This window comes from Nakaseomyces bracarensis (assembly GCF_045282275.1).
Source record: "Nakaseomyces bracarensis strain CBM3 chromosome Unknown Scaff4_1, whole genome shotgun sequence".
Lineage (NCBI taxonomy): Eukaryota > Fungi > Ascomycota > Saccharomycetes > Saccharomycetales > Saccharomycetaceae > Nakaseomyces > Nakaseomyces bracarensis.
Window position 1 is genome coordinate 73,244 of NW_027263964.1, and position 27,733 is coordinate 100,976.

The window sequence follows — 27,733 nt, forward strand, 5'->3', positions numbered from 1 at the left end:
AAGGACAAATAAGGACAAAAATATTTGTATAGTGATGACTAAGTATCGTATATTATGATATACATAACGTAATGACAAAACGATATCATAATATATCATAATATATCGAATATATATATGTATTTTTTTAGAAGATTGACCATTGTTCACGTTCGGTGTCCATGATTGTCACGGGTTCGTCTATCTTGTTGATGGCGATGTCACTGCATAGGCAGCATTTTGTTGCCATCAATTTTTCGAGCTCGCGCGGGTTCACTGACTTGCGGTCCTTGTTGAGTCTTCTTTGGAAGTTTTCTATCTTGCTCTTGAGGTTGTAGTCGTTAGAGCTGAGAATGGCCTTGATGAGACAGTCTGTGTGGAAGTTGTGGCCGCATGGGAATACCAGGAACTTTCTGGTCTGTAGCATACGGTGACACTGGTCACAGGAGGAGCCCGCTTCCAATACTTGGTATCGCTCTTTGAACCTTTCTGTATCTTGAATAATATCTTTCTTCAACTGCAGCGAATTTTGGATGTCCTTGTGTATGTTTACTATCGATTGGTTGTGCGCTTCAAGACTTCTAATGAGCTCATCCTTCAAGTTTGCAACTGTAGTAAAAGCATTGAATAATGGAAGCAAGTCCTTGATCTCCACACAATTTTCTGACTCGGTGATAACAGCCCTAATTGTTTGTTTGATGTCGGGGTTTTCAGGTTCGTTTATGAACAGTTTCCTAGCTATCTTCAACCACAGCTTCTTTTTCTCAGTGATGTTATCGTTCAACGCTTCTGTGTTTGCTATCTCCTTAGCCATTGGAATCATGTCATTGTCTAATGCTAAATTTACTGCATCTTCGTACGATTCTAACAACTTCAAAATATACACGGCAACCTCGACCCTGTTGAACTTGAGACTTAGCCTTAGAATGAAATCGATATTACAGTTCCTTTCGTGATGTTCCATAAATTGCAGTATTTCTTTATTGTATTCATCGATACGTTCAGAATCCTCTTCAATTTGAGGCGTTGTAATCATCATATATAGTACTGTATTGTAGATAATCTTCTCTTCAGAATCAGTTTCTTTAATATACCACTGAAGATAACTCAATGCATAGTTTTCACTGGTCTTTCTTGAGCTCTGTACATCTCTTTTAAATTGTGTAAAGTACGTTAAGATAGCAGGTATTAGGTTTACTGGATTTAAAAATGTAGCCTTCATCCACATATGGGTGGTGGAATTAGGAGAATGAACCAGTAGTACATTCGAATATTTATAAAATATTTCTGGATCATCAATTTTTTGTAAAACTTTTAGAGATTCGTACCAATTTTCAGCTTTTATCCAATAAATGAGCAAATAATTATAGTCTCCAACCTTTTCAGCAAGATACAACAATTCAGACTTTCTATCATACCGCTCTAATAACTGATACACCGTGTCTCTATCGATGTTGTTTACATTTTCGTCAATGAAGTTCCTCAGCTGTAATGAAAAAGAATTCTTGTTTTTGCTCAAGGATTCAATGTTATCTCCTCTATTTTCCATGATAATACTTTCGTCACATTTATTCATTAGCTTCAGATAATTCCAGACAATCCAATCTGATAATAGTATGTACTGAATAGAGTTTTTTTCACCAACTTGCTGTAGTTTCGATTTCAAATAGCATTGTAAGGCTTCTATATCATCTATGTTCCCCTCCTTCTCACCAGCAGTCGGTCTCATCAATTTTAATGCTACTTTACATATACTCGCCGCTGAGGTCTCTCCGAAACTTTTAGATGCTTCCAACTTTCGCCCCTTGTCCAATAGGTCTACCGCTTTATAAAGATTAACAAGATCTCTATCGTATTTATTAAGATCAGGTAGTGCCAGCACTTCATCAAATCGTTTCAAATCACAGAGTAATCTCCATACTGACTGCGATTCGTTCTTAAGAATTACTTCATAAATATTAGAATTGGAATAACACCAATAAGTTGGCGGCGAATTGTTGTAGTCAGCTGTAATTCCAAGCATCTGTTCGTCTCCCGAACTCCATATAGACTCATTAAATGCAATTGTATTATCAATTTGGTTAACAACAGTTATACCAGATCCTCGAAGCAATAGAAGGTGATAGTTGGACAATGCCAGGTCACTTATTGGATACTTTGAGTTTGGCAGCTCCATATTTAAAATAACTTTTGAACCAGCCAGTATCTTCTCTCCAGATTTTTTCTGTTGTTCTACATCTGAAAATACGACACCTGAATCAGTTATCCAGGCATATGCGGTATTATGAGTCGCAAATTTATTGGTGTGATCAGTATGTACATGTTCAAACTCTTCCATTTCACTAGGTTGATTGGACTTATTTAAAGTAATAGTAGGATCAACTGCGCTACCTGTCTTATTTTTCCAGTAGATTATATCATTCTTTGAAGCTACAATACAATCTCCATTCCGATGATTCCAATAAATACCATCGATCGGGTTCTTTGACTGGTAAAGTGTGGTTACTTTGGGATCTACGCCAAACTTCCTAGACTCCACAAGGAATAACTGTCCCTTTATAGTACCACAGAGATATTTAATACCTTCATCCGAATGAGCTAGGGGATCAGCAATCCACGTAACGTTCCTCACGTCACAATTCTTCTTGCTCAATTGCTTCACAACCGTGATAGTATCTCTATTAATCGCCTGTCCATTGTTCTCCATAATAGAATGTATGTCACAAAGATAGTATTTAGCATAGTTCGTCTTCACCAAAATCGTAGTACCCTGAGGATTGAGCCATATCCGCAGCAACTTCTCACTGTTGCCAACATTATCCGTCACCACCAGAGGAATTCGGTACTGGATAACATTCGATGGGGTATCCAGATCAATCAGAAATATTATCCCTGACCTCAACCCAAAACACATTATATTAGACTGCACCTGCAAGGTGCAGATATTGTTACTGAGCTCCTTAATGAAACCAAGCTCCACATGTTCAATTTCAACCTCCATGCCTCCTCTTTTTATTATATATTGTTATCTACTCTCTTTGGTAATACCACAGACGTCGCTAGCTAAACAAGTGTGTATAAATAAACCAGTAACTTGTATTAATTTTAGGGTATCGACCTTTAATAGTGGCCTTTAATTTTTAAAGTACGGCAAATTTTAGAGCGAGCGAAGAGCTATCACAATATTTAAATTTATTGTACAGCTGATGCAAATGTTGAATCCCCTCTGAGGTAGTATTAAGTTTAATCGGGTGAAAGAACAAAGACGAGATAGATGAGTAATATACCTGTCAAACTATTGAGTGAGGCCCAAGGGCATGTGGTCACCGTGGAGTTGACTACTGGAGAGACGTACCATGGGAGACTTGTTGAGAGTGAGGATAATATGAACATACAGCTGCGAGATGTGACAGTGACAGGTACAGATTCGAAACTTACGAGGATGGACCATGTGTTTGTGCGTGGGTCGCATGTACGGTTCTTTGTAGTGCCCGATATGCTGAAGAATGCACCAATGTTCAAGAAACCACAATCAAGGGCACCACCACCTGTCAGAGGCCCTAGACGGAAATAGTTTGTTCCACCTTGTATTATATGTATAGTTTAATAGAGATATCAAAATAAAAAAAGAAATATTTATGAAAAGTTCTTTATGTTTTTCTACAAAGTGAATATTTAAAATAGAGTTTATTTATTTGGAGAGTTTCGTGGTGAGCGGTTCATTATATTTGTCGCCGTAGCATTCGCTATATTTGTCGTTACATTTGTCGTATCATTAGCATTGAGTAAACTGTTCTCATAAATATTGCAGAAATCATCGATGTCAATGCGGACCTGCCTATTGAGGTCACTTAGCTCAGCGAAAACAGAATTGATCTCAGCTTGTAGCTGAACAGACCGATCTATCAACTCCGTCTTTCTATTCTCCATTTGAGGACTCGTTCCCATTATAATGGGGTTCCTCTTGATAAATTAATTATATTGACTATTGACTATTTATATTGAAAATACGTCATTTTTCACTTCTCGAGAGCCTTTTGAAAAATTCTTAAAAAAAAAAATTAAAATTAACTTCAATTTAAATAGGTCTTTAATTACTGCAATTAATCTAATCAAGCATTTGAATCAATTGTTTTTCCAGTTGTAGCTTTGTTGGGATAATTATACAAATACTAAAAGAAAAAAATGACGTCAAAAGTTCATGATTGTATTAAGGACGGTTGGTTCTATGAAGTTAGCGATGAGCATTTCCCTGGGCAGGCATTGGCATTGAGGGTTGAGGAAGTTTTACACCATTCTAAGAGTGAGTTCCAAGACATTCTAGTGTTCCGCAGTACTAATCATGGTGTGGTTTTAGTTTTGGATGGAATCATACAGTGTTCTGAGAGGGACGAGTTTGCTTATCAGGAAATGATTGCTCATATTCCACTCTACTGTCACAAGAATCCAAAAAAAGTATTGGTTATCGGTGGTGGTGACGGTGGGGTTGTTAGAGAGGTTGTCAAACACGAAGGTGTCGAGTCTGTTACCATGGTGGAAATTGATAAAACGGTTATTGAGCTTGCTGAAAAATATTTGCCAGGGATGTCTTCAGCCATGAATCACCCTAAATTGACTCTCAAGCTGTGCGATGGGTTTAAGTTCTTGAAAGATGCTTCCCAATTGGAAGAAAACGAAAAGTTTGATGTCATTATTACTGATAGCTCTGATCCAGATGGTCCTGCCGAAGCATTCTTCCAAACCGAATACTTCCAGCTGTTACAAGATGCTCTGAAACCTGATGGTATAGTTATTGCACAAACTTCTGAAAATGTTTGGTTAGACATAAACTACTTAAAGAATCTGAGCCAAACTGCTAAATCGGTATTCAGAAATGCAAGAATATGTTATACCACCGTTCCAACATACACAAGTGGTCAACTTGGTTTGATAGTTTGCTGCAACTCACCAGAAACCGATTTAACTATTCCTCAGAGAGAGCCTACTAAGGAGGAATTAGAAAACTTAAAGTATTACAACAATCAAATCCACACTGCTTCCTTTGTTCTACCTAACTGGGCTGACAACCTTATCAACGGATAAAAATAACAGCAGCAATAGTGAAAAAAAGAAAAAGAAAGAACGGACAACACATGTTTATTATACCAATTTATGCCAACTGTACAAAAAGATCTCTCATTTTAACGATTTTGCATTTTATTTTATTCCAAATATTAATAGATTTTTTTTTCTTTAACATCCACGATAGTACCGATTTATGTCAGTCTTATCACTATACTGGATTATTGTTTGACTAGTTATATTTAATCCTTAATTTTTATTTGTTGTATTTTGTTTAGTTACAAGTGATAGAAAAGACTAATATGCTTTCTGATACTAACTTATTATATTGATATTAACTACCTTTATGTTTAGTTCATCTAATTTTCTAATGGCAGTCCTGTTTCCAATCGAATTCAATTTATTGCTACTTGGGAGACTTTCCTGGCAATAATAAATTTGTGAAATTAACTCTCGTACATATCTTGTAAATACAATCAAAAATCTGTATCTCAATCTGATAGTTATTATCGAAAAAAAAAAAAATATTATAGAATTTAGACTTTGTTTTTATTCTATTATATTTATGAATATTAATACTGTGCTATACGGAAAAAATAAATATTTCTATCCAAATAGATCGTCAATAGCTGAGGTCTTCTTCTTCTTCTTCTTCTTTTTCTTTTTGTCACCTTTTCCAGCATTATCATGCACAGTGTTAACTTCAGCTGTTTTTTTAATAGGTTTTGGAGTGTGTTCAATAACTTCTGACTCTTCAATCAGTTCTCCCAATTCCTCTGAATCCATTGGTTGGTAATCATCCACTTTTTCACTATATTGCGGTACTTTTATACATCCAATTTCCTGAAAGCGATTAGCGTGATTGTCAAATAACTCACGATATATAGTGTGTACACGAGCTAGTAATCCTACCAGCACTATTCCAACAGTCATAAACTGCCCAAGCTGGATAACCCCATTGAAGCTATAGTACAGCTTGTCCTCCATCTTAAAGAATTTGTGCAGTAACCTATACAGAATTCTCACATCCTGATCAATAGGCCCCTTCTTACTCCTACTAATCCGCTGAACCACCTCCACAACTCCAGCAACATTCCTTTTCATCATATTAAACCATTTCCACCATATCGCTACCCTGTGTTGATTCTTATTCCTATGGTTGAGTAGATATATAACCCGGTATTCCTGATGGAGCCGAAGATAACTATCAACAAGCATTGCTTTACTTCTCACTTTACCGTATTCAACTTCCCTCTATATATACACCAAACTAATTCAATAGAAAAATTTTTTTTTTCATTCCTTCTTAAATTGCGATGAGCTTCGATTTCTTTGATTTACGCTTTTTCTTATTCCATGCATAATTTAAAATGAATAATAGAATGAAAAAATCAAACTGTATCTATAGTTGGTACGAGGGTTTCTGTGCAATTTTAGATCACTTTAAGGGTCCAACACAATTTGACAGGCACAAAAGGAATGCATAGAAGGGGATCACAAAAGTAACCCATTTATTATTAAGAAAAGAACTATTATTAAATTGGATATCACTTCAAACTTTAATATAACCAAGTAATTACACAAATCGTATATCATATATTAAAAAAACAACAATAACTTAATAATAACAACTCAAACCAACAAAAAAACCTGTACAGACATTCGAATCCATAACGAAATAGTCTCTAATACTTGCAGAATAACATCATATAATAAAAAAAACAAATGTCATACAATAGGCCTCCAATGTCCTTACCGGGGTCTGATATGGATGGTGGTTATTTGAGACCCCCATTAGCTCCACCAATCCCACCCAGAATGGAGGACCCTGATTCTCTAATTTCTTCTTTGGTTCTAGAAAGTGGGACACCTGCTGCTGCTCCAGAGATGATTGAACAGTTAGCTGACCAGAATCTACCACAAATTGACCCTACTGAATTTGCCACAATTGAAGACCTGCCTATCAATACCAGTCCACCTTTAGATATGTTTTACAGAACTAGACATGAGGTGAATATCCCTACCGGTGTTGATAATGGGGGTAGACCAATTGCTACGAACAAATTCTATGGTAATTTTCTACTGGGTAGTCAGACGTGTGCAACTTGGACTCATCCATATTCTGTTTGGTTGTCCAAGTCCAACGACTTCCCCGGGCTTGCTGCTACTCAAATTAGGGCTTCTCAGAGAGTTTTCGGTGAAGGTAACCCAGCCAGATTTTTCTTCTCTCCTATTGGCATCAGATCTATTATATTTGGCGCCAATGAGTTCCCTAACTTCGAAAGTATATCATTGAAGTTTACTGATTTGCGGCATATGTCTATACAGGTTTGGTTCAAGAAATCTGATAATGAACATATGAGATTCCCAGTAGTGCAAGGTATGGGTTTCTTGTCAGCTGTATATACAAATATGACTCCAAAGATTAACAGCGCTGTAGGGTTTAGAAGACTTGTTAGCCTTGGAAACATAAGGGCCAATATCCAAAAATATCAAGTGGAGCTGGAAGATGGAGTTAAATGGAGCATTTATGCAACAACCGCCAGACCAGAGAATGATTTCAAGTTACTCCAAGTTAATGGGAATACTATCAGTTCTAATAGATCAGTAAATCAATGCACCATTCAAGTTGTTGCTGATGTCACCCCGGCGATCGATGACGCTGCCGGGTGTTATCCTGTCGATTGTACAGTTGTAAACGCAGTTAGTAATGGAAAGGGTTTATATAGGCTGAATTATCAAACTGAGGGCTCCTCAAACAAAGGAACGACGCTAATATATGGTTTGCGCCATCATATGGTTTCAATGACCATTGATACTGCGCTAAAAAATATCAATTCTGAACTAGACTCTACTGTTATGGGTACTATGAGAGGGTTTTTGACCAACACTTTGGAAATGCAAGTTGCCATACCTAATGAAATAGACTTCTTTCCATCTACGACTATACCTGGAAGATCTATGAAATACGAACATAATGTTTTAGAGAAGATCCGCCAAGCAGCAGCAAAAGAAGTCCACCATGATGTTCTCAACGAATCGAATCTAAACTCCATGTACTTTTCCGGTAAAATACTTGCCAAATTCGCTTGGATCCTATATTGTTGCCAATATATCGTAAAGGATCAGGGTTTGGTTAACATTCTGTTACCAAAATTAAAAGAAGCGTTTTCCAGATTCACTCAAAATAGACAACAACTACCTTTAAGATATGATACTACCTGGGGAGGAATCATCTCTTCCGGACAAAGTGGTGACGATTTTGGTAATTCTTATTATAACGATCATCATTTTCATTATTCTTATCACATAATTGCAGCAGCAATATTAACTAAAGTTGACAGGGATGTTGGAGATGGAAAATGGTATGGTCAGAATAGGACTTGGGTTGAAAATTTGATCAGGGATTATGCGAATCCATCAGAAAATGACCCTTTTTTCCCAATGTATCGTTCATTCGATTGGTTTAATGGACATTCTTGGGCAAAAGGCTTATTCGAAAGCGGTGATGGGAAAGATGAAGAGTCTAGCTCTGAAGATGTAAATTCCTGTTATGCACTCAAACTTTGGGGCATAGTTTCAGGAAACCGGGCATTGGTCAACAGATCTGATGTACAATTAGGTATTCTGAACACATCATTGAATCAATATTTTCTTTATGATGATCGGAATAAAACTGAACCTGCTCAGTTTATAAAGAATAAGGTGAGTGGTATTTTATTTGAAAACAAAATTGATCATACAACATATTTTGGCAACAACTTAGAATATATTCAAATGATACACGCAATACCAATCACACCAGTATCTTCATTTATAAGGCATCCTTCGTTTGTTGAACAAGAATGGCATCAGTTATTACAGCCTATCGTTAATAGTGTTAATGACGGTTGGAAAGGTATTCTTATGCTAAACAAGGCCCTTTTTGACCCACAATCGGCATATGATTTCTTTAGCCATGACAGTTTTAATGAATCACACCTTGATAATGGGCAAAGCTTAACTTGGTCTATAGCTTATGCAGGCGCATTCCTATGATAAATGAAAAATATATTTGCCCTCAGGTTCAAACTCAACATATAAATATATAAAAATTTTATATAGTTAATATATAATACTCATAAATATAAAAAATATAACGTTATAACGATCAGGTCAACTATCTTCGAGACTATATTTCTGGACAACATCATCAATCTTCTTCAAAGATTTTGGAATTTTGGTATTTTTTAACCTTCTATGATTGTTATGAAGTATACCCTCTCTATATCCTTTTTTTCTATTATATCCATTTGACTCATGGCCATATTTCCACTCCTTGTATAAAGTATTGACCTTTAGATTACCGCTTGGCAAAGCGCGATTGTTTTTGGCTCTCTCTTCAGATGAAGGAGCAGAAGCAGATACTGTTCCATCATTCTCTTTTAAATGATCCTGTAGACTCCTATTTTTTTCATAGCTACAATAACCTCCATCTATTTTAGCTGTGTGAGATAATGCCTCGTAATCTTTATCCACCCGATTTAAATTAGATGAAATATGAGTCATTTTCTGTTGTTGGCCTTGTATCACATTTTCTGTATTTAAGTTTCTTTCTCTACTAAGCAAACCCGATTTATGTGCTGTAGAAGATGCTTTGTCGATTAATTTAGTTTTATTGTTTAACTCAATATCGATACTACGGTCAAGATGGCATTCCCCTTTGTTAGGTTCCATGTCCTTGACAGCAACATGAGCTATGTCATTACTCAGAACACCATTCGAGTGTACATTATCAACCGTATCAATTCTTGAATGTTCTGAATATGCTTGGGTAGTTACATCATCACTCTTACAAATTGTGACTATATTTTCTGTTTCACTGTTATCTTCATTTTCCACGAATAATGATAACGGCTTGCTTTGTGATATTTCATGCTTCTTATCGGCCGCATCAACATCTTTTAAAGCCATACACAGACTAGAAGTGGAATTTTGGTTCTGATTTAACACCTTTCTATTATTTATCGACTCATTTTTCCATGTATTCCCTATATTTTGTTGAAAAGAGTCCAAACTTTTTGAGCTATTTTTTTCATCATTCATAGAAATCTCATTTTCAAGCATATCTCTTACTGTCTGTGTATTTTTTTCTATATTCTCAACCATTTCTCTCAACTTAGAAGACTTCTCCTCTAATATTTTACTTCTCTTTTTCGTATTGCTTGAGTCATCGCTAGATCTCCTTTTATTCAGTTTCTTAACTAGGTCATTTCTACTAATTCCAGAATCCTCCATCAACAAGCGCTTCCACCGATACCTTGCATGAAATGCTGCCATGTTTGGATAGTCTACCAAATATTTATAGAGATCTTCTTCATCTACTTCATGTAGATGATTTTTTTTTAGCGCATCTACCACTCTCATATGTCGCCTTGATTGTCGCCTTAATTGTCTTTCTATCTTGGCTCTTTCCGTTATATCGTCATCTGGTGCATTCTCTAAAGCTTTTGTGGCAAACTCAGAAAGTTTCAGAGCTATCGAGTCAAACTCCATTAAGGAAACAGTTTGTATTCAAATACTGCAAATTCTCTACTGCATCCACTGCTCTTCAACAAAAGTTATATTACCAATACGTTATTCAAAGAGAATTATCACCAGTATGTTATATATTACAATAAATTGCTGATATTTGAAATACATTTGTAATGCTCCAGGTTTTGCATAATTATATATAGGATGTTAATGTCATCATCTACTTAAGGTTACCGACATTAAATCAAAGCTCGTATCGTATAACATGATGAACTTGTCTGAGAATGATTTTTAGTTTATTCATTATGCAAATATATTCTATATATATATACCTAGATCTGTTCAGTGACTACTATATGGAGACCATAGTTGTATAATTTCCCTTCATAATCGTATACTGCTTCCACAGGTATACATTCAACACTACCGAAATCCTGGTTGTCAATTGTTTTAGAATGGAAAAGGGTGCTGTGAGCATTGTTACAATTTTTGATGAATTCGGTAATCTCATCTATAGTATTAGCAAATAATGTTCCAAAAGATTTATTTGACCTTTTCTTGTAATCAAGCACATTCCGGAAGTCACCCCTCTTTGTAACTACTAATTGATCATCATCATCATCATTATCAGGATCTTCAATTGTCATCTCGTCAACAGATATGCCTCCCCATTCACATAATGCGTTCCTTGGTAGCTTAGAGACTTTCACTATGATTAGGCAGTTTATTGGATCAGCATCCTTCATATTCCATGCTTCAAGTTCTGATTCATAAATCATGTCCTCGGCAAATTTAACCCATGTTGCAGAAATTATTGGAACCATACTATCATCACTAGTGAAACAAGTTAGAGCCAATTGTCTTTTTGAATTAATAGCATCTTTTACAGAATTCAAATGGCGCAAAGCTAAAACGCTTTGTAAATGGATAAGCTCACTAGAGCACATCTCCATAGAAGCTGGTTGTAATGCAATTTGACCGCTAAGATAAGTTATCCTATTGTGGTCAGAATTTAACCAAGTCGATTGGGAATATGGGCCAATGTTACAAGGTGCCCAATAAGATCTGCCTTGAACATGTAAGCCATTTTTGTCTGTATTGATTATCATTTTAATGTTTTCATTTTGAATATTTTTCGTTATAACTTCTTTAATATCTTTTGTGCTCTTATTAACCACGACAGATAACTGGATTTTTATGTTTCCACTCAGAAGGTTTGATTCAATACATGCCCTAGATGGAGGTAGGGGCCCTTGTTTCCAAATATTGAAAAATTTATTATATTCTTCATTTACTATAGCAAAATCCCCCATATCCTTCAATATCAAAGAGGCATACAGAACATTACATCTTGGTAAGGAATAATGTTGTAGTATGTCATTTAACTTTGCAAAAATATCCCGAGACTGCTCTTTAATTGAAAGAATATCTTGATTTGACTGCAAATTGGAAATATATAACTTATCTGCCAAATCATGTACGCTAACTTTAATCACTGGTTCGTTGACCCTAGCTAACTCAGCAGGTATATTATTAATAGGTTTGATGTCACTAATACTATCATACAGCTCCTTCCACATTGGATCTAAAGTATTAGGCACAGGTAGACGATCTAATTCTTTTAAGAAGGATTCTTCTGGTACTTCCCTTCCTTCAAATTGTACTACCAATTTAGCGTTAAACACTCCATCACTATTATTCGAGTCAGAAACATCTACAACTTCTAGCAACTTGAGAAACCCTTTTCTAAAAAATGGTGCATCAAGTACCATTGATTCGAATTCTCCACCTTCACCGCATATATGGACCTCATACATCTCATTAAGTTTTAACATTGTAGGAAACAACTGCGGTAGTGATTTACCGAGGCATTTAGCATCTAACCCCATTGCAGCAACTTTAATTATTCTTGCATCTAATTTGCAACAAGATGGATCACTTAATTCTTCCTCGGATTTTGACATCTGACACATTTCTGTCATGAGTTCCAGTTGGCTACGCTGCCATAAGTAACTTAGCACTGTCAACCCCAGTCTTCCACACACATCTTCTACTCTAGTCCTCTGATAGGATGACAAAATTGCACCTACACTGACAGCCTCCACATCAGGAATTTTGTGCTTGACTTCCTTTAGTAATTGATACAAATCCTCAATCTCATCATCCAGTGTTGGATAGTAATTCAGTTGTACATTTTTAGAACCTTGGGGACGAATTTCCTTTCTAAACAAGGGCAAGCCCGTGCATTTCTCATACAATGAAATAATATCATGACCCACCGTCTGAAACATAAAGCTATCTAGCTCTTGTTCATTCTTGTCCGCCGGATGTAAGTTCGCTAATGCGACTAATTCATGGTTCTGTTTCTGACAGTGTAAAATGTTATAACACGAGTCCTTGCCACCAGAAATAAGTGCAACAAATTTCATTTTATTTTATGTGTTTACGTAATAAATTCTATAAAAGAATAGTTACTACCATGTATACTCGATCAAGCTCATCGCATCGCATTTTTAAAAGTCAGTTATTTTCGAGGTTTAATTTTTCTTCAATTCATTTAAGACGATATATTGTATTTTTCATTAGTACATAATAATTATTAGATTTTAATATATATAATATTATATTATTTTATGATATATTTTAGAAGTTTTTTTTAAATAGTTTATAATTTTATAAACATTTGATTGAAAATAATTTCGACATTGACATAAGTAAAAGATAAAAAAGTAAAAAAAAAATTGTAAAAATAACAATGCATTAATTGAATATCAATAAGCTTTTTAAATCGAAGCTGATTGAGTTTTATAATAATTAATGCAGATGCAGAGACATTATCGTGTAAAAACAAAAGTGAGAAACAGGTGGTTGTGGTATGCTGTAAAAAGAAATGAAAGTTGGGAAATAAATAGTAATTTAATAAAACAATGTGGAAAAAAAAATATAGTAAAATTGGAAAATGGAAAATTAAAAATTAGGGTAGTTTTTTTGTTCATTTTTATTTTTATTTTAAAATCAAGCTCTTGAGAATAAGGTCTTGAAAACAGCTTTTACCAAAGGCCAACCGTTGTCAGACTTGACAGCGTCACCGTTTTCTTGTAATCTTCTTAACAAGTAGTCCTTGGTTTCCACTGGTGGGCCCCATGGGACGTACTTGATAATGTTCTTAGCACCGTGATTGGTAATCAGGTCGTGTGTAACATTGTCGGACATACCTAGCAATTGACCCAAAACTACATTAGCTTTGCCTGGAGAATATGGAGCATTGTTTAGAAGCTCTGTAGCTAACATCTGCGAACCGTAGTTATGAGAGGCAACGACCAAGTGACCGTAATAGGAGTTGGAACCGTTTTGCATCAAGTCGTTAATGACAGTAGACATAACATTGTCGTAATTTTCATCAGAACCCTCCTTAGTCTTATAGATGATGGAGTCACGCTTAGCCTCGGAGTGGATGTAAGCACCACGTACAAGCTTTAGTCCCAGTTTGTAACCTTCCTTTGCGGCTAGAGCATAATCCATGGCCAAGTGCTTAGCGGAGTCAACCAAGTACAATTGCCACGTTCCTATAACTGAGATCATTGGTGATTCCATCTTGTTAAACTTCTTGAACAGGATTCTCTGCAGATCGTAGACACCGTTGATTTGTAAATCGTATTTTTCAGCATCGATGGTGGTAACAAAGAAAGGAGCAGTTCTTTGAGGGTATTTCTTCAACAATTGTTGGTTCAAATCGTATACATTTTGGGCGATACGAGAGCAGTTGTCCACAAGCTTGTTGCGTTGTTCAACCCAGTATGGGTCAGTTGAGTTGAAGTTCATCAACACTTCATGAGGGTTAGCCACGAGAGCACTAGGTTTCAAAGCGATATAACCTGGAGCAATCTCGTTAATCTTTGTAGCATCGCCATGGCAACGTTCTAATTGAGAGACCATGTTAGGTTTCAAGATTTCGTGCACTGACTTGACGGTTTCTCCTACAATATAGTCGATATCAATGTTCTTAGTACCCTCGGAGTCCTCGATGGTCAAGGACAACATCATGTTAGAGATACCTCTCTTTTGCAATTTTTCACCAAATTGTTTAACCTGAGCGAAGTTGTCACCACCGCAGTACAACTTGGAGATGAAGACCTTGATCAAGGGCATTGGCACGTAAGGAAACAATTTGATGACCATGTTTAGGATAGGCTTGTTCAAAGTAGCCATACCGATCATCCCCAAAGACAGGATCTCCGGCTTAGACAAAGTCTTCAAGTAGCTAACCGTGGAGGGCGGAGTCAACTCCTGGTGGTGCTTGTTATTCTCATAGTTGTCTAAAGTAATAGCGGCGTTGCTAGTCTGCGGAGTAACCGAGACCAGTCTCTGTTGTGTACCAGACACAAATCTTCTAGAAGTAATAATGGCAGCTCTGTTAATACTAGAAATAGGACGAACTCTTAGCATTTAATTTATTGATATTTGTTTATTGATATTGTTTGTTGATACTCTTCAGTATTTTGGTAATAAATATCAAAGGATGGGAAAAGAACATTAGGGAATAGTCCCTCTCTTTATATATGGGTTTATTAGTCTCCTCATCGGGCATTAGATTAATCAAATCTCGGGAGTCCATCCCCGAATACGTTACCCTCCGATAACCGGCCTTCCATCCCCGAAACGCGCCATTTTTTTTTTTCCTTTTGTTTTTGTTCTTGTTGTCGGTATTTTACTTAGAATTAGGCGTAGTGGAATTGTTAGACAATGCCTAAGTGGAAAAGACGGGAATGGTCCTCCGTTCCTGATCGTCATCCCACAGAAAACGACGGACATGGGATTTAAAAAAGCGCTAATTTAAGCACTCGTGTGCGGGGGGGACTAAATTTTCTGTAAAGCAAAAAAAACAAACAAAGAGAGCAAATTTAAAATTAAACTCCGGGGGATACATCCCGATGTGCCGTATGATAGCACCTAGCAAGATAAGATAAGCGTGCATCTAAAAAAGACCCGGGAAGAGATCCCTCGTCTTGCAAATCAATGTCATCGCATACGTTGATAAGTTATCATAACACACAAACAAAAAAATATCTCGGGGCTCGAAACCCGTCGGAAGAAGAAAACGTTGGGGGGGAGGCTGTAATCCGTTACAGATAAAGAAAAAATAAAATCCCGATGGAATTATGTGCTGGTGGTCTGGAACCATTTCAGGAGATTCGATTGTAGACCCGTGGCAGTTGTGAATGTAGGGGTGCCATTGTTTGCTGCATCAGGGGGCGGAGACGTAGACGTAGACGTAAACGTAGACGTAGACGTAGACGTGGATGGGGATGTTGATTTAGACTTAGACTTAGACGATGGCGTGGATGCACTATCGTAACAATCGACAGAGCGGGCGCCCAGTCTAGTGAAGTGTCTCAGCACCATGTTCTCGTGCTGGCGGGACAGGGCCATGTCGTGGGCGTCGCAGAACTCTGCGTACTCCCTGTGCAGCTCGATGTCGACGGGGTTGTCGAGCGCCGAGTTCGCTAGCAGGAGCACGTCCTGTGCGCGGTGTTCTACGAACGTGGTGGTCTCGGTGAGTTCCTCCGGGGCCTTGTTCAGCATGAGCCGGTAGATCTTCCTGTAGTACTTGCGTTCCTTCTCGGAGACGTCGTCCGTGCGCGTGTGGTGTTCGTGTTCGTGGTAGTGATCGCGGTCGTGCTCGACGGTGCGCCTCGTAGTGGCTTGTCTCAGCAAGGTGTCGTGCTCGATCAGTTTAGGGAGCACGCTCTGCGTAGCGATCTCCTTGTTCTGGAACATCTTGCCCGCGTCGTGCTCGATCTCGTATTTCCTGAAGGTGTCCACTACTTGTTCGCCGAGGGTGAGGTAGCGCGGGTTCTCCTGCTTCATTGTGATCGCGGCGCGCGAGACGTCCTCTCGAGTCACCACGTGCGGGTAGACGCTGCCCTTGTGCTTCTTCTTCTTCCTGTACACAACAATATCGTCGTTATCTTCCTCGCCATGGCCTTCGCCAGGGCCTTCGCCATGGCTTTCTCCGTCGCCGACGTGTCGCAGTACTTTGCGCTTAGAGATGCTCTTGATCTCAAGGGTGGGAAGCAAGGAGTACCACAGCAGTTGGCGGGTGTACCGTTTTACTAGCTGTGTGAGGTACCGTTGTGCGTGTGGGTCGTACGGTAGTGGGTCTGTCGCTATGGGTGTTATCTCATCGATCTTTGTGTTCGCATACAACGGCTTCCACCGTTTATACCAATTGTCATACGCTATCAGTCCCTTTCCTTTCCTGTCCGGTTCTTCTCTATCTTCCTTTCGACTGATGTCATTGATCTGCTGGGCGAACGCTTCTTCCAGGCGTATGAATTCGGGACTCATTTCATATGCAATAGGGAACATTATCTGAGTTAACAGTTTGTTCTTCCTCCGTTGCGCAGATTGTAACCGGCGCAGGTTTGTCCGCAATACCTGGTAGTATACCAGGATTTCGTACTTGGTCTTGTTCGGCAGAATGAGGTGCCATTCATCTAACCTATGTATGCTATACCGTGACAAACAATAGAAAAACTTCTCTTTCTCCATCCGTGTCCACAAAGACCCCAACTCATAATCAATTGACTTCTCTTCACTCTCATCTTCATCTTCTTCTTCATCGTCATCATCGAGCTCATCATTCCCACTGTCATCACTGCTATCATACTCATTGCTTATCATCTGATCGACAAATTTCTCTTCTTCCAATGCATATACCTTCGAATCAACGTGTACTTTGGACTTAGCCATCTCTTCATCAACCCAGAAATCAGGCATAAGAAACCCTTCGGTTTCATCATTAAACAGATCAAAATAGTTCGCTACCACATCAGTAGTTACTCTGATCCTCCTCCGCTTTCGCACCGTGTTAGACATCTAACAATCGATATTTGTTTCTCAAACTGCACAATCAACGTTCTTGCTAAAAAGCTGTCTCTAGCTTCAAAAGTGCTTTTGTGGATTAGTGTAACTTGATTAATCTTCTAGTTGGTATGGTTTTGTTTTTTCTACAACCTCATCGCTTTTTTTTATTTTTTTATATTTTTTTATTATTTTTTCATTATTTAAAATTTCAGATGGAAAATGGACCTTTATATTTTGGAATAGGCCTATTTAGTAATGGATCATCCTTACTGTGATAAAAAGCAGATATAATTGCAAAATAGAATACAAAGTTAAAGGAAGTAATGTTAAGAGTACTCCGCTGTAGCGTTATACCCCGCGTTGCTGTACGATGGCAGAGTTATAGACTCTATTCAGAACCAGTGGCAGGATACACATCTACCCGTGGTAAGAAGAGAAGACCCGAGAAGCAGAAGATTGTAGTGTTAAAACCCAGTGATGTCATGCAACCACGACAGAAGCAGAACAATGAGCAACAGCGAAATAGACAATATAAAGAGAATGAGTCGCTGTCAATACTGGAAGGTGTTGATTTGGGATATTCCAATACTAGAACAGTGGATCCTGCTGATACCGAAGCTGATCTGTTAAATGAGCTCGATAAAAAGGGGAAGAATCTGCTGGTTTTCACTAGTTCAGTCTCTGAAGAACAGGCTGTTCGTTCAATAGATTCACAGAGACCAGTGAGAGCGGAGATGTCTAAAAAGAGACATGAACAACTTACAAACTTGTTAAAATCAGCTTATACAGTGACTCAATTACGAGCATACTGTAAGAAGGTGTTTAACCACGGTATGGTTAAGAAAACTAAGAAAACCATAATTCAATCCATAATTAACGACTACTGGGGATGTAAGATAGACGAAAATATGAAAGAAGAAGAAGATCTGATTATTGAGAAAACTATTGATATTAGTACAAGAGATATGTCCTTACTGCTATTGACAGACAATGGTAAAATATTGCACAACCTGGCCAGAATTGGTGCTGTTTTAGCCGTTGCACCCGAAGCAAATAAAATAATTATTAGAGCCTCCTTGAACGTCATCAAGTATGTTGAGATCTCATTAAGCAGAATTTTGAAAAATGTTTGCTCGGAAGATATTCCAATTTATGATCTTGTCAGTAACCACTCAGAGCACCTGAGTTCCAACGTTGATGAGATAAACCAGGTAATGGATTTAATACAAAGAGAAGCTGATGTTTTTATAGAAAAAAAGACTACTGATCCCACAGATAATAGATTATACACCATCTCTTCCTTTGGCAAAAAAAGAATTGAAACTGCCAAACTTTTGCTGGTATGGATAGGTAAATACCAACCCCAAAAAACAACATCGACAATAATGGCGCCCCTACCTATCAATTCTCTAAAATCTTACAATTACCCTTACACAAATATGGAAGCATTCGACTGGTTGGATAGAACTAAAAAATGGTACAGATTACAAAGTCCAGAAAAGAAAGTAGAAAACGCCCCAAAATGTATTCCTGCTGATATTCTGAATGTAGAATTGCTTCAAAGTTTGTATTCCTCACTCTTCAAAACTAAGTATCCATCAAAAATTGTGTCTGTGAATGCAGAAGAGAGATCTGTTTTCAGCATCACATTAGGTAGTATATTACAAACTTTTGACAAAAATAATACCATTTTCCAACCGAGAATTCCAATGATTAGGGACTATCTATTGAATTTACCGAACTATGATGAAGAGGCTGATGGTTATTCTATGGATCAATATGAGTACTTTGCACAGCTAAAATTCTGTCCCGATTTATCTTCCGTTTCAGCTAGTCAGAAACTACCACCACCGTTGGAAATGTGGCTTGAATTGGACGAGCGTGAGGTAGCAATAAAAAGCTCACTGAATCTTATTTTTCCAATGATGCAAAACCAAATCCTACTGCAAACCCCATTTGCTGACAATGACTACAAATTTGTTGTTGATTCGGTTGCCTCATTGATAGAACCCACAGAAAGTGATAATTTGGACTGGATAAAACTGCATACTGGTGTTTCTGAATTCATGGAAAAATCCACCTTTGATTTTAGGCCAAATAAGAAACTGTCATTATACAAGAATCTTGAGGTTGATGTACCTTTAAAAACTGAAAACGGTGATAAAGATTTGATGAGAGTGAAATATGATTTTGTGAACGCTAATGTCCATCGAATTCTAAGACTCAAATATTTAGAAAAGTATATGGTTCAATTCTCAGAGATTAATGGAGGTTCGAGAGGTGGATACTTTACTCAAGTTGATTTTATCGGGGAAGAACACCCATCTTTCGAAGAGTTCTCTGAATTTGTGAAGGACGTTATGAATTTTACCTCACAAACTAGTAAATAAATAAGAGGTCTCCTCATGAAAATATAAAGTACTGTAAATATATACATAGCATATTCATAATTTGAGAAGGCATAAATTTTACAAGTTAAATCAAAAACATGTGACATTATTTTATTCTATCTTTTATGATGATATTAGGTTTGAAAAGTCGCGGTATTATTAAAATATTAATATATAAGTTCAAATGTCATTCCCTAAGCAAGACTACATTATATTACCAATCCATAAGAAATGAAACTTCTTTACGCTTAGATATCAGTCTAAAACTGGATAACATAATATTATATTATCTTCGTTTCAGCTACTGTTATATCATACTGGTTCGGGACTTAGGAGTTGGTACTATTTGGCGGAGTATGTTAAAATCAATTATAATACTAATATTAATTAAGATATATATAACTTATCCAAAGTTAGTTTATATTATTTAGTGTTTATGCTCGTTACGGCTAGAAGATGTCTTTAAACCTAATGATTTTGATAATGTATCTTTAACTTTACTTCTAGTTTGATGCGGTGGACTATACATAATAGGCTCTTCTTCATCATCCTCGTCAGCAGGAACAGATATGTGTCCGAGAGCATTCAAACGGCGGTCTCTTTCAAATGGCGTTTCGGTAAAATTGTCAATATAAGTGTTATCATCACCACTCTCTTCATCTTCTTCCTCCCGGTTTTCAGATTCATAGCTCAGATCGTTATCATCAAAACCTTCGGATTCGTTATAATAAGAGTTACCTTCTCCGTAACCTTCTTCGGTTATTCTATCACTGGTTTGGTCGTACATTCGGCTAGGAATTGGTGTCAGAGTTAGAGGTTTTTCACCTTCTCTTTCATCAGTCACTTCCTCAGAAACTAAGCTGGTTTTCGACCCATTTCTGAAACCAACAACTGACAAAGCTCTGCTAACAACACTTGAGCTTCTTTCAGACCTGGTATGAGTTTGATGATCATTTTTAGCATTTGCTTTATCGTGTGTATTGATTTTGTAACGTCTAATAACTTCACCGTCTTTATCTTCAATGATTAACATGTCATCAATTTTATAAGCAGTGTATTTGGAACGGCTATGATCCATAATCGAATGAACCTTCTTAATCGAAGGTGGTGTGATGATTTTCTTTAAACTACTCATACTGCGTAAGCTAGGAGCAGATGATTGATTACTTTTGGTTTTCTTGAGAGGTTCAGCAAGTGATGACTGGGCCTCCTCATCAGACGGACTGCTTAGTTTCGCTTCATCAATAATTTCACCATGTCTGTTCTCAAAGATTAGCCTGTTACCTTCAGCATAAGCGATATGAGGTGTTTCTTCTTGCTTCCTAATTTCGTTGTACTTCCGTTCTTTTTCTATTCTCGAACTACTATCATCGGAATTCTTGGAATTGACCTTCTCTTCATCGTATTGATCTGAACCACTAATACTTGTGCCTCCAGCGCCATGACCAGCCGAGACTAATTCACTATTTTCATCAGGTATATTATTACGACCGAGCGCAAAAGTTCCTGCCGCAGCTTCTCTTTCAAGTTGCAATCTTTCTCTACCCAAGTCATTAAGCTCGTCATCGTAGCCCTTGTACATAGGATTTAGCTTTTCCGTCCGTCTCATTAGCTGTTTGGCACGTTTCTTACCCTTCTTCTTAAGCTTTTTCCTTCTACTCCTCATACCACCGACAGCTCTAGCTGGTATGCCGCTAGTGGTAAATCCATTTTCATCTTCTGTGCCTATATCTTCTGGATAGTCTTCGGATTCATCTTCTAGCTTCTGAGTTTCACTTGTTGCTTGTGTATCAACTCTGTGTAAAGAAAATGACCTTCCAGTTTTATCCAGAGAAGGTAATCTTTGCATCCAAGAAGATTTACCATTACCGTTGGTAGTATGAGTAGTGAATGTCTTTGTAAGTGTGACAGTGTTCAAATGACGACCTAAGGTGATCACAGCAACTGAAGAACCATGAATAATAATAGAGGTAACGATAAAAAAACAAGTCATTGGCCATATTATAGAAATGAGTTGCCAATGTTCTGTATCAGTCTCCGGTGGGACAACATTAAGCGGAGTGGGTTCCTCCATAAATTCATGTTCAAGTTCTCCTCTAGCTAAAATTGCAGCAAAAATTGCACCAACACCAATTGGACCAAAATGACCGACGAATAGCGCTTCTCGCCACGATTTGATATCCGGTATAACGGGTTTTAGTATCAAAACAGCTGGTATTCTACGTAAGAATATTACAATTATTGCAAGAACAATTAACCTCCATACATTTAAGCCAATAGCACCATTATTGAACTGAGCCCAGGGAACGATTGCTCCAAAGTAAATAAAATAAGCATAGTTAAGCAGTACGTCAATAACTGTGGAAACATTTGATTCTTCAGTTTTTTGAGCAAACCAACCATCCCAAGCAAATGCTGCACCTGCTGAAAATGACACTAGTAAATCATCAACTCCCAAAATGGAACCAAAACCGGTACAAATAAAGGTTAATACGACGTAAAATGCTAAAAATGATTCACGATCAATGATATTTTTCTCTTCTGCAAACTTAATTGCTTGCCTTCCACAATAACCAATAATTACACCAAGGATGCATCCAAAGAGACATTCGTAAAGCAGAGTGATACATATCCAATCCTTAATGATGAGACCAGCTCTTCCAGGATGTAAAACCAATAACAACGAAAGGTAGATGAACGGAAATGCCATACCATCATTACAGCCAGATTCTGCTGACAATAAATTTCTCAAATGGCCAGGCACTTTCTTGGCGAACTTACCAGACACAACAGATTGCGCTAAAATTGGATCTGTTGCTGTAATGCATGCTGAAACTAACAAAGCAGATGGGAAATTTATACGTGGAATGATAATCCACACAAATAATCCGATAATCAGCCACCCAGTGGTCATTACCGGTATAAGCAGCATGGTCACCGATAACCAATGCTTCTTCATGTATTTCCTTGGTAGCTCTACAGCTACTGCAAAAATCTGTAAACATAAGACTATCCTCGTAATCTCTAATGTTATAGTGTCCGAGTTACCCCATTTTAATGGATTAAACCAATCGAGACATACAGGCCCTACAATTAGACCAAATATACCGGCTACTGTAGACTCACCGATGTATAACTTCTCCTTAACAAATAGGGATACTAGCGAGAAAATTGACGAGAAAACACCCACACATGCATATGCAACGTGGGCCTTCGTCACTTCCAATTGTCCCCAAACCATCTTAATATTACCTGCTTTGCATTTACTTCAATAATAGTTTTTGTTTGTTTGTTTGTTTTTCGTTTAACACCCTTTATATCCTGAATTTTGTGATTTAATCAACCTTCTTTTATATATTAAGAAATTGAGAATCTCACCAAAGTATTATTATTAAATTAGAACAAAAAGTTAAGCTTCCTTGTATAATTATTTTAGAACCCAAAGAACAAAAAAATGCCAAAAAAAATAGTAGAAATTTATAATTTCTTAAAAAATAAAAATTTGTTTCTAGTTTACAATGCTAATGAATAAAAAAACAGTCTTGAATAAGTTCCAAATCCTATCACTTGAATAAAGTTTCTTTGCACAAATTTCAATCAAAGCCCCGCTTCTAATAATCTGTGTCTGAGTTTTTCTTTCTTTCTGTCCGCAACAAAATCAACTAATAATAATTTCTTAACTTCTCTATTAAGATGATATCCTTATAACAAAACCTTGTGCTTATAATGGATCTTGCTAGATCAAGTGCTAAATCCCTATGATACCCCTCATCAGACTTCGTTATCCTAATAAAAGATAAAAAAAATTTTTGTGGACCTCATCGCTACCAAATCCCCGTGACGACTCATCGCGTCAAAAAAAAAAAAATTGGCCCTTTGCCCGCAATCTAACATACTCGTAACAAGTGATTAATATAAAGTCAATGGTATATTGATTGGAACTATTTAATAATATTTAATAACATTTCGTAGTATTTAGACACTAGTCCTTGTATGCATGGCGAGAATATGACTGGTTTTATTGGCTTCTCAGGTTTTTTTACTTCAAAGTTTGATGTAGTATAAGTCGTACCTTGAGTTTTTCCATGTCTCTTCTTCGATGACGTATACTTGTAAGTCCATGTCAAGTGCTTTCTCTAGGAATTGCTGAACTATGTCGTCAGAACGTAGGTGAAAGCCTACCAGAGCATGTGCACTGTCGAGGTTCTGTAACAGGGTCTTGAGGGTTTCGAGAAATGGGTCAATCAGGTATTCATTGTAAATTACATCCATTGCTATTATGAATGAAGGATTTTCCAGTTTTAGAGTGGGATCGATGGCATTAGCTGATTTTGGAAATAATTCCCAATCCAAAGGTAATACTTCTAGCACGGTGTCCTGTTTCCTCTTCTCTTCTTCCATATCTTCGTCTCCTGCTGCTTCGTTATTGTCTTCTTTTTGCTTAGGCAGCAGGAGACTCCTAGATACAATATTTCTTCGGTTCACTTGGTTGAGGTTAGTCATTATGTTGGTCTTAAGTCCGTTCAAAATACCTCTCTGGTCGGTACAAATATACTTACTGACATGGTTGCAGCATATAATCGGGAGGATTGACGATATACCCGCGCCTAGCTCCAGGATATTTGCTTTATCATCTAATAAAGGTGGGAATCTAATTGTGTCGGTTACTTCACCATCACCTGTGATAACATCAACGTCCAAACGCTGTCTCATTGGTAACGAATTGTTATTGAATAGCAACCATCTAACAAAAAATGGAGTCAAGGACCATAAGACATACCCTGTAGTGGAATTTCCATTATCAACACTAGAATGTAAGCTTGTTAGTTGTTGGTTTATGTCAAATGTGTAAAAGGTTTCATTCTGATTGAGCTTTTTGCTCTTTTTCCTCTTACCGGACTTCGAAGCCTCTTGTGATGTACCAGACGTAAAATCAGCAGAAATTTCAACAGTTAAACTCTTATTTTTGGTATTCTCGATACCCAAATCCTGTCTTATATCATCAGCATTCGAATTCAGCGCAGTATATCTCTCAAAGACGTATTCATAAACGCTCTCAGCTTCTAACTTTAATAAGGTAAAATACATAAAACGGCTAATCGATATTCATTATGAATACGGTAAAAAAAAATATTATAGTATGAGAGTTTATAAATTAGTTTGTAGCCCAAAAATAACTACTTTACAATGATATGCACATTAGACTTAACCTTAAAGTGATAAATCCGAACTATCCGGTCGTTTCTATACAGAAAATTTTACAGAATACTAAATTAACGTCTGCTATGATGATTTTGAATTCAGGTTTACCGTTAGTCTATTAGTAGGTTCTTTATATGATACATTTACATTCATTATATGATAGCCTCTCATGTATATTATTTTGATCTTGAGTTCGCTATAGTCTCTGGACTTAAGATTCATGTGCTACTTCTAATGCAGATGCCTTGGAGGTCAGCCCATTCTTTGAGTGTGCTTTCATCTATGAAATCCACAAATGCGTCTTGTTCTTTTAGTTTAGAAATAAGTTCACTTATAGATATAGGCTGAAAGCAGTAAATTTTGGCCAATAGATCGCTATCTTGTTCTACAAGATTGGTAAGATGTAAAAAAGTTTCGTTTTTTGAAGATATGCCCATTTTTTCATTAACTGTCTTGATCTGAGAAGCAGCTTCTAAACTTGAAACAATATGAGATTTGAGGCGTGCTGGCTTTAATCCAATGTCGGTTAACTTTTGTCGGAGCTCAGTCAAATTTTGACTACTTAGTTCTGCAGTGCTATTGTTGGTTGGTGAACTCAACAATTCTAGGTTATCGGTAATAGCAACTTTTACTAAATAGGTTGATGCTTCTTCTGAGGAGTCTTCAGAGGAATAATTGGAAGTTTTGTGTTTTTCAAAAATATCAACTTTAGCATCATTTCTAATAGAGTTTTCATATTCATTGAGTACATGAGCTTTCAATTTAAACTGGTAGATATTGTTACTTTTGTCAACAGTTTCGTGAAGCAGTTTTGGGACTTGGTTTAGATTTAACATTTTTACCGGTTGCGATCTCTCCGTTGATATTATATTTTCATTGCTTTTTTGCTTGGTAGATTCAGCGTCTGTCTTCAGTGGAGATATTAAACTATTTACAGCATTGAACGAAGACTGTGATATATCAACTATGCTATCAATATGCTTACGTAAACTAGGCCTAGCATAGAATGCTTCATCTTCATTGTTACTACCTACCTTAAGGGGACTTTCTTGAGTATACAATTTTTTTAATTTGTCACTATTAAATGTGATGACGTTGTCGTACTCGTCGGAGCTATCTATTGTCATGATGATTTCGCTGTCATCAGCATTAGATTTCTGATATATGGTAAATATGTCAGACTGTGCTGGGAGTTCAAAATTATGATCGGTTTCCAACTGGTCATGATCAATAATATGATCATTCGATATTACAGTCTCTTCTGTTTCCTGTGTGTCTTGTGAGGTTTCTGTTTTGGATTGTATCGATACCTCATTTGAAACAGCCATTTTAGTATTAAGATCAATATCTTCATTGAAGTGTAGTGATTGAAGTTGATCGGTTTTATTTACGTCATTGTCAATGTCTGAATTTATCACTGGGTTGTCCAATACCTGAGATAAAGTCTGAAGTGATCCAATAGGGCCTGCATTAGTTACCAGTGATGTGTCAGCTTTCATTACAGCTTGAGATGTCGACCATAAATCTCCATCTTCATCCATTTCAAAAGATAACTCTTTAATAACATTTTCGAATTCTATGTCATCTTTGCTAAATTTTAGGTTAACATATTTTGTCCTTAAGATATCTTTAACTTGTTCCCATTCTTGTGAATTATAAGTTGATTGAGTTTCTTCTATATATTTCTCGTCATTGCTCCTCGCTTGTTTCTTATTTTTATTTTGATATCTGTTAATTATTGATTTCACTTTTGAGTTTTTACCGGATAGTAACTTTAATAAGGTCTCGGCACGTTTTACCTTACCATTAGAACTCTTAGTTGTTGATTTCTTTATAGCTGACGAAGAATTCTTTTTGTTGATGCCTGAGCTCTTCGTTTTAGTAATTATTGGCTCTGATTCTTCGCTAATATATTCAAAGTTAAATGACTTTAGGACATTATTTCCGTTCTGTTCTTTTTCGTGATCATCTAAACGACCTTGAATTTGAGTATTGATAAATACATTATCATTAACTTCTTCTTCATGAGTACTTTCATCAGCTATTTCTATAACTCCAACTACATCTGCATTATCAATTTTTCTTTCCTGAGTTACCACAATATCATCATCACTGATGACATCTTTAGTATTCAATTTTGCTTCGTAATTGCTACCATCCTTTTTGAGAGCACCCTCTGAGCCATCCATGTCTTCATTATCAGAGAAATTCAGGTCAGGAACTTGTGTGTCATTTAAGTCATTGTCAGAATTTTGACTACTCGGCCGTATTGGTGAGCTATCATGACTTCCATATTGATCCTCGTTACTTATAGCCCCCGATACAAAGTTCTCAAAATTCTTCTGTGCTCGATTGAAGTCCATATCATGATACTTGAGTATAAGCGATAGGGATTAAATGACTACTGTCCTACATGTCAAGTTTATAGTAAGTCTAACTTCATATTTGAGGTTTATATCTTGATTGTGTTTTTTGTAATAATATTTATACTTAGGCACGTGATTATCATATGTATTGCCTCAGATAATAGTGATAACGATAACTATTTAATGTTATTATTACAATAGCTGTGTATTAAGTACTTGTCGTTGAGTTTAAACCTTTAGGTCATTTGATCAGTTTTAATAATGCAGGTATTATATATTTTGCTATGATTCGTACAATATACAGGTTCTCGTCTACAAAATAACAGTGATATTAACAACAACTATGGGAGGAAT

The 27,733-nt window shown here is 36.9% G+C and overlaps 14 protein-coding genes across 14 annotated transcripts; 4 read left to right on the forward strand and 10 right to left on the reverse strand.

Annotated features, from left to right (window-relative positions):
- Positions 1-127: 127 nt before the first annotated feature.
- On the reverse strand, positions 128-2,980 carry PEP3 (tethering complex subunit PEP3; the record flags this gene model as incomplete). Its single annotated transcript, XM_071050852.1, has 1 exon — positions 128-2,980. One exon carries the CDS (start codon positions 2,978-2,980, stop codon positions 128-130), a length of 2,853 nt encoding a protein of 950 aa, XP_070908064.1.
- Positions 2,981-3,253: 273 nt separating this feature from the next.
- On the forward strand, positions 3,254-3,553 carry SMD3 (mRNA splicing protein SMD3; the record flags this gene model as incomplete). The annotated part of the gene is made up of 1 exon (XM_071050853.1): positions 3,254-3,553. One exon carries the CDS (start codon positions 3,254-3,256, stop codon positions 3,551-3,553), a length of 300 nt encoding a protein of 99 aa, XP_070908065.1.
- A 113-nt stretch (positions 3,554-3,666) lies between these two features.
- On the reverse strand, positions 3,667-3,927 carry RNJ42_00684 (uncharacterized protein; the record flags this gene model as incomplete). Its single annotated transcript, XM_071050854.1, has 1 exon — positions 3,667-3,927. One exon carries the CDS (start codon positions 3,925-3,927, stop codon positions 3,667-3,669), a length of 261 nt encoding a protein of 86 aa, XP_070908066.1.
- A 237-nt stretch (positions 3,928-4,164) lies between these two features.
- SPE4 (spermine synthase) lies at positions 4,165-5,061 on the forward strand (the record flags this gene model as incomplete). The annotated part of the gene is made up of 1 exon (XM_071050855.1): positions 4,165-5,061. One exon carries the CDS (start codon positions 4,165-4,167, stop codon positions 5,059-5,061), a length of 897 nt encoding a protein of 298 aa, XP_070908067.1.
- A 585-nt stretch (positions 5,062-5,646) lies between these two features.
- Positions 5,647-6,258, reverse strand: RMP1 (Rmp1p; the record flags this gene model as incomplete). The annotated part of the gene is made up of 1 exon (XM_071050856.1): positions 5,647-6,258. One exon carries the CDS (start codon positions 6,256-6,258, stop codon positions 5,647-5,649), a length of 612 nt encoding a protein of 203 aa, XP_070908068.1.
- Positions 6,259-6,765: 507 nt separating this feature from the next.
- Positions 6,766-9,078, forward strand: ACF2 (endo-1,3(4)-beta-glucanase; the record flags this gene model as incomplete). Its single annotated transcript, XM_071050857.1, has 1 exon — positions 6,766-9,078. The coding sequence occupies one exon, from the start codon at positions 6,766-6,768 to the stop codon at positions 9,076-9,078; it is 2,313 nt and encodes a 770-aa protein (XP_070908069.1).
- Positions 9,079-9,195: 117 nt separating this feature from the next.
- On the reverse strand, positions 9,196-10,575 carry RNJ42_00688 (uncharacterized protein; the record flags this gene model as incomplete). The annotated part of the gene is made up of 1 exon (XM_071050858.1): positions 9,196-10,575. The coding sequence occupies one exon, from the start codon at positions 10,573-10,575 to the stop codon at positions 9,196-9,198; it is 1,380 nt and encodes a 459-aa protein (XP_070908070.1).
- Positions 10,576-10,886: 311 nt separating this feature from the next.
- Positions 10,887-12,983, reverse strand: DPH6 (diphthine--ammonia ligase; the record flags this gene model as incomplete). The annotated part of the gene is made up of 1 exon (XM_071050859.1): positions 10,887-12,983. One exon carries the CDS (start codon positions 12,981-12,983, stop codon positions 10,887-10,889), a length of 2,097 nt encoding a protein of 698 aa, XP_070908071.1.
- A 586-nt stretch (positions 12,984-13,569) lies between these two features.
- PUT1 (proline dehydrogenase) lies at positions 13,570-15,000 on the reverse strand (the record flags this gene model as incomplete). Its single annotated transcript, XM_071050860.1, has 1 exon — positions 13,570-15,000. One exon carries the CDS (start codon positions 14,998-15,000, stop codon positions 13,570-13,572), a length of 1,431 nt encoding a protein of 476 aa, XP_070908072.1.
- Positions 15,001-15,711: 711 nt separating this feature from the next.
- RRN5 (Rrn5p) lies at positions 15,712-17,433 on the reverse strand (the record flags this gene model as incomplete). Its single annotated transcript, XM_071050861.1, has 1 exon — positions 15,712-17,433. The coding sequence occupies one exon, from the start codon at positions 17,431-17,433 to the stop codon at positions 15,712-15,714; it is 1,722 nt and encodes a 573-aa protein (XP_070908073.1).
- A 311-nt stretch (positions 17,434-17,744) lies between these two features.
- Positions 17,745-19,811, forward strand: SLS1 (Sls1p; the record flags this gene model as incomplete). Its single annotated transcript, XM_071050862.1, has 1 exon — positions 17,745-19,811. The coding sequence occupies one exon, from the start codon at positions 17,745-17,747 to the stop codon at positions 19,809-19,811; it is 2,067 nt and encodes a 688-aa protein (XP_070908074.1).
- Positions 19,812-20,238: 427 nt separating this feature from the next.
- NHA1 (Nha1p) lies at positions 20,239-23,052 on the reverse strand (the record flags this gene model as incomplete). The annotated part of the gene is made up of 1 exon (XM_071050863.1): positions 20,239-23,052. The coding sequence occupies one exon, from the start codon at positions 23,050-23,052 to the stop codon at positions 20,239-20,241; it is 2,814 nt and encodes a 937-aa protein (XP_070908075.1).
- An 803-nt stretch (positions 23,053-23,855) lies between these two features.
- RKM5 (S-adenosylmethionine-dependent methyltransferase) lies at positions 23,856-24,899 on the reverse strand (the record flags this gene model as incomplete). Its single annotated transcript, XM_071050864.1, has 1 exon — positions 23,856-24,899. One exon carries the CDS (start codon positions 24,897-24,899, stop codon positions 23,856-23,858), a length of 1,044 nt encoding a protein of 347 aa, XP_070908076.1.
- Positions 24,900-25,231: 332 nt separating this feature from the next.
- Positions 25,232-27,376, reverse strand: SLX4 (Slx4p; the record flags this gene model as incomplete). The annotated part of the gene is made up of 1 exon (XM_071050865.1): positions 25,232-27,376. One exon carries the CDS (start codon positions 27,374-27,376, stop codon positions 25,232-25,234), a length of 2,145 nt encoding a protein of 714 aa, XP_070908077.1.
- Between the last annotated feature and the right edge of the window lie 357 nt (positions 27,377-27,733).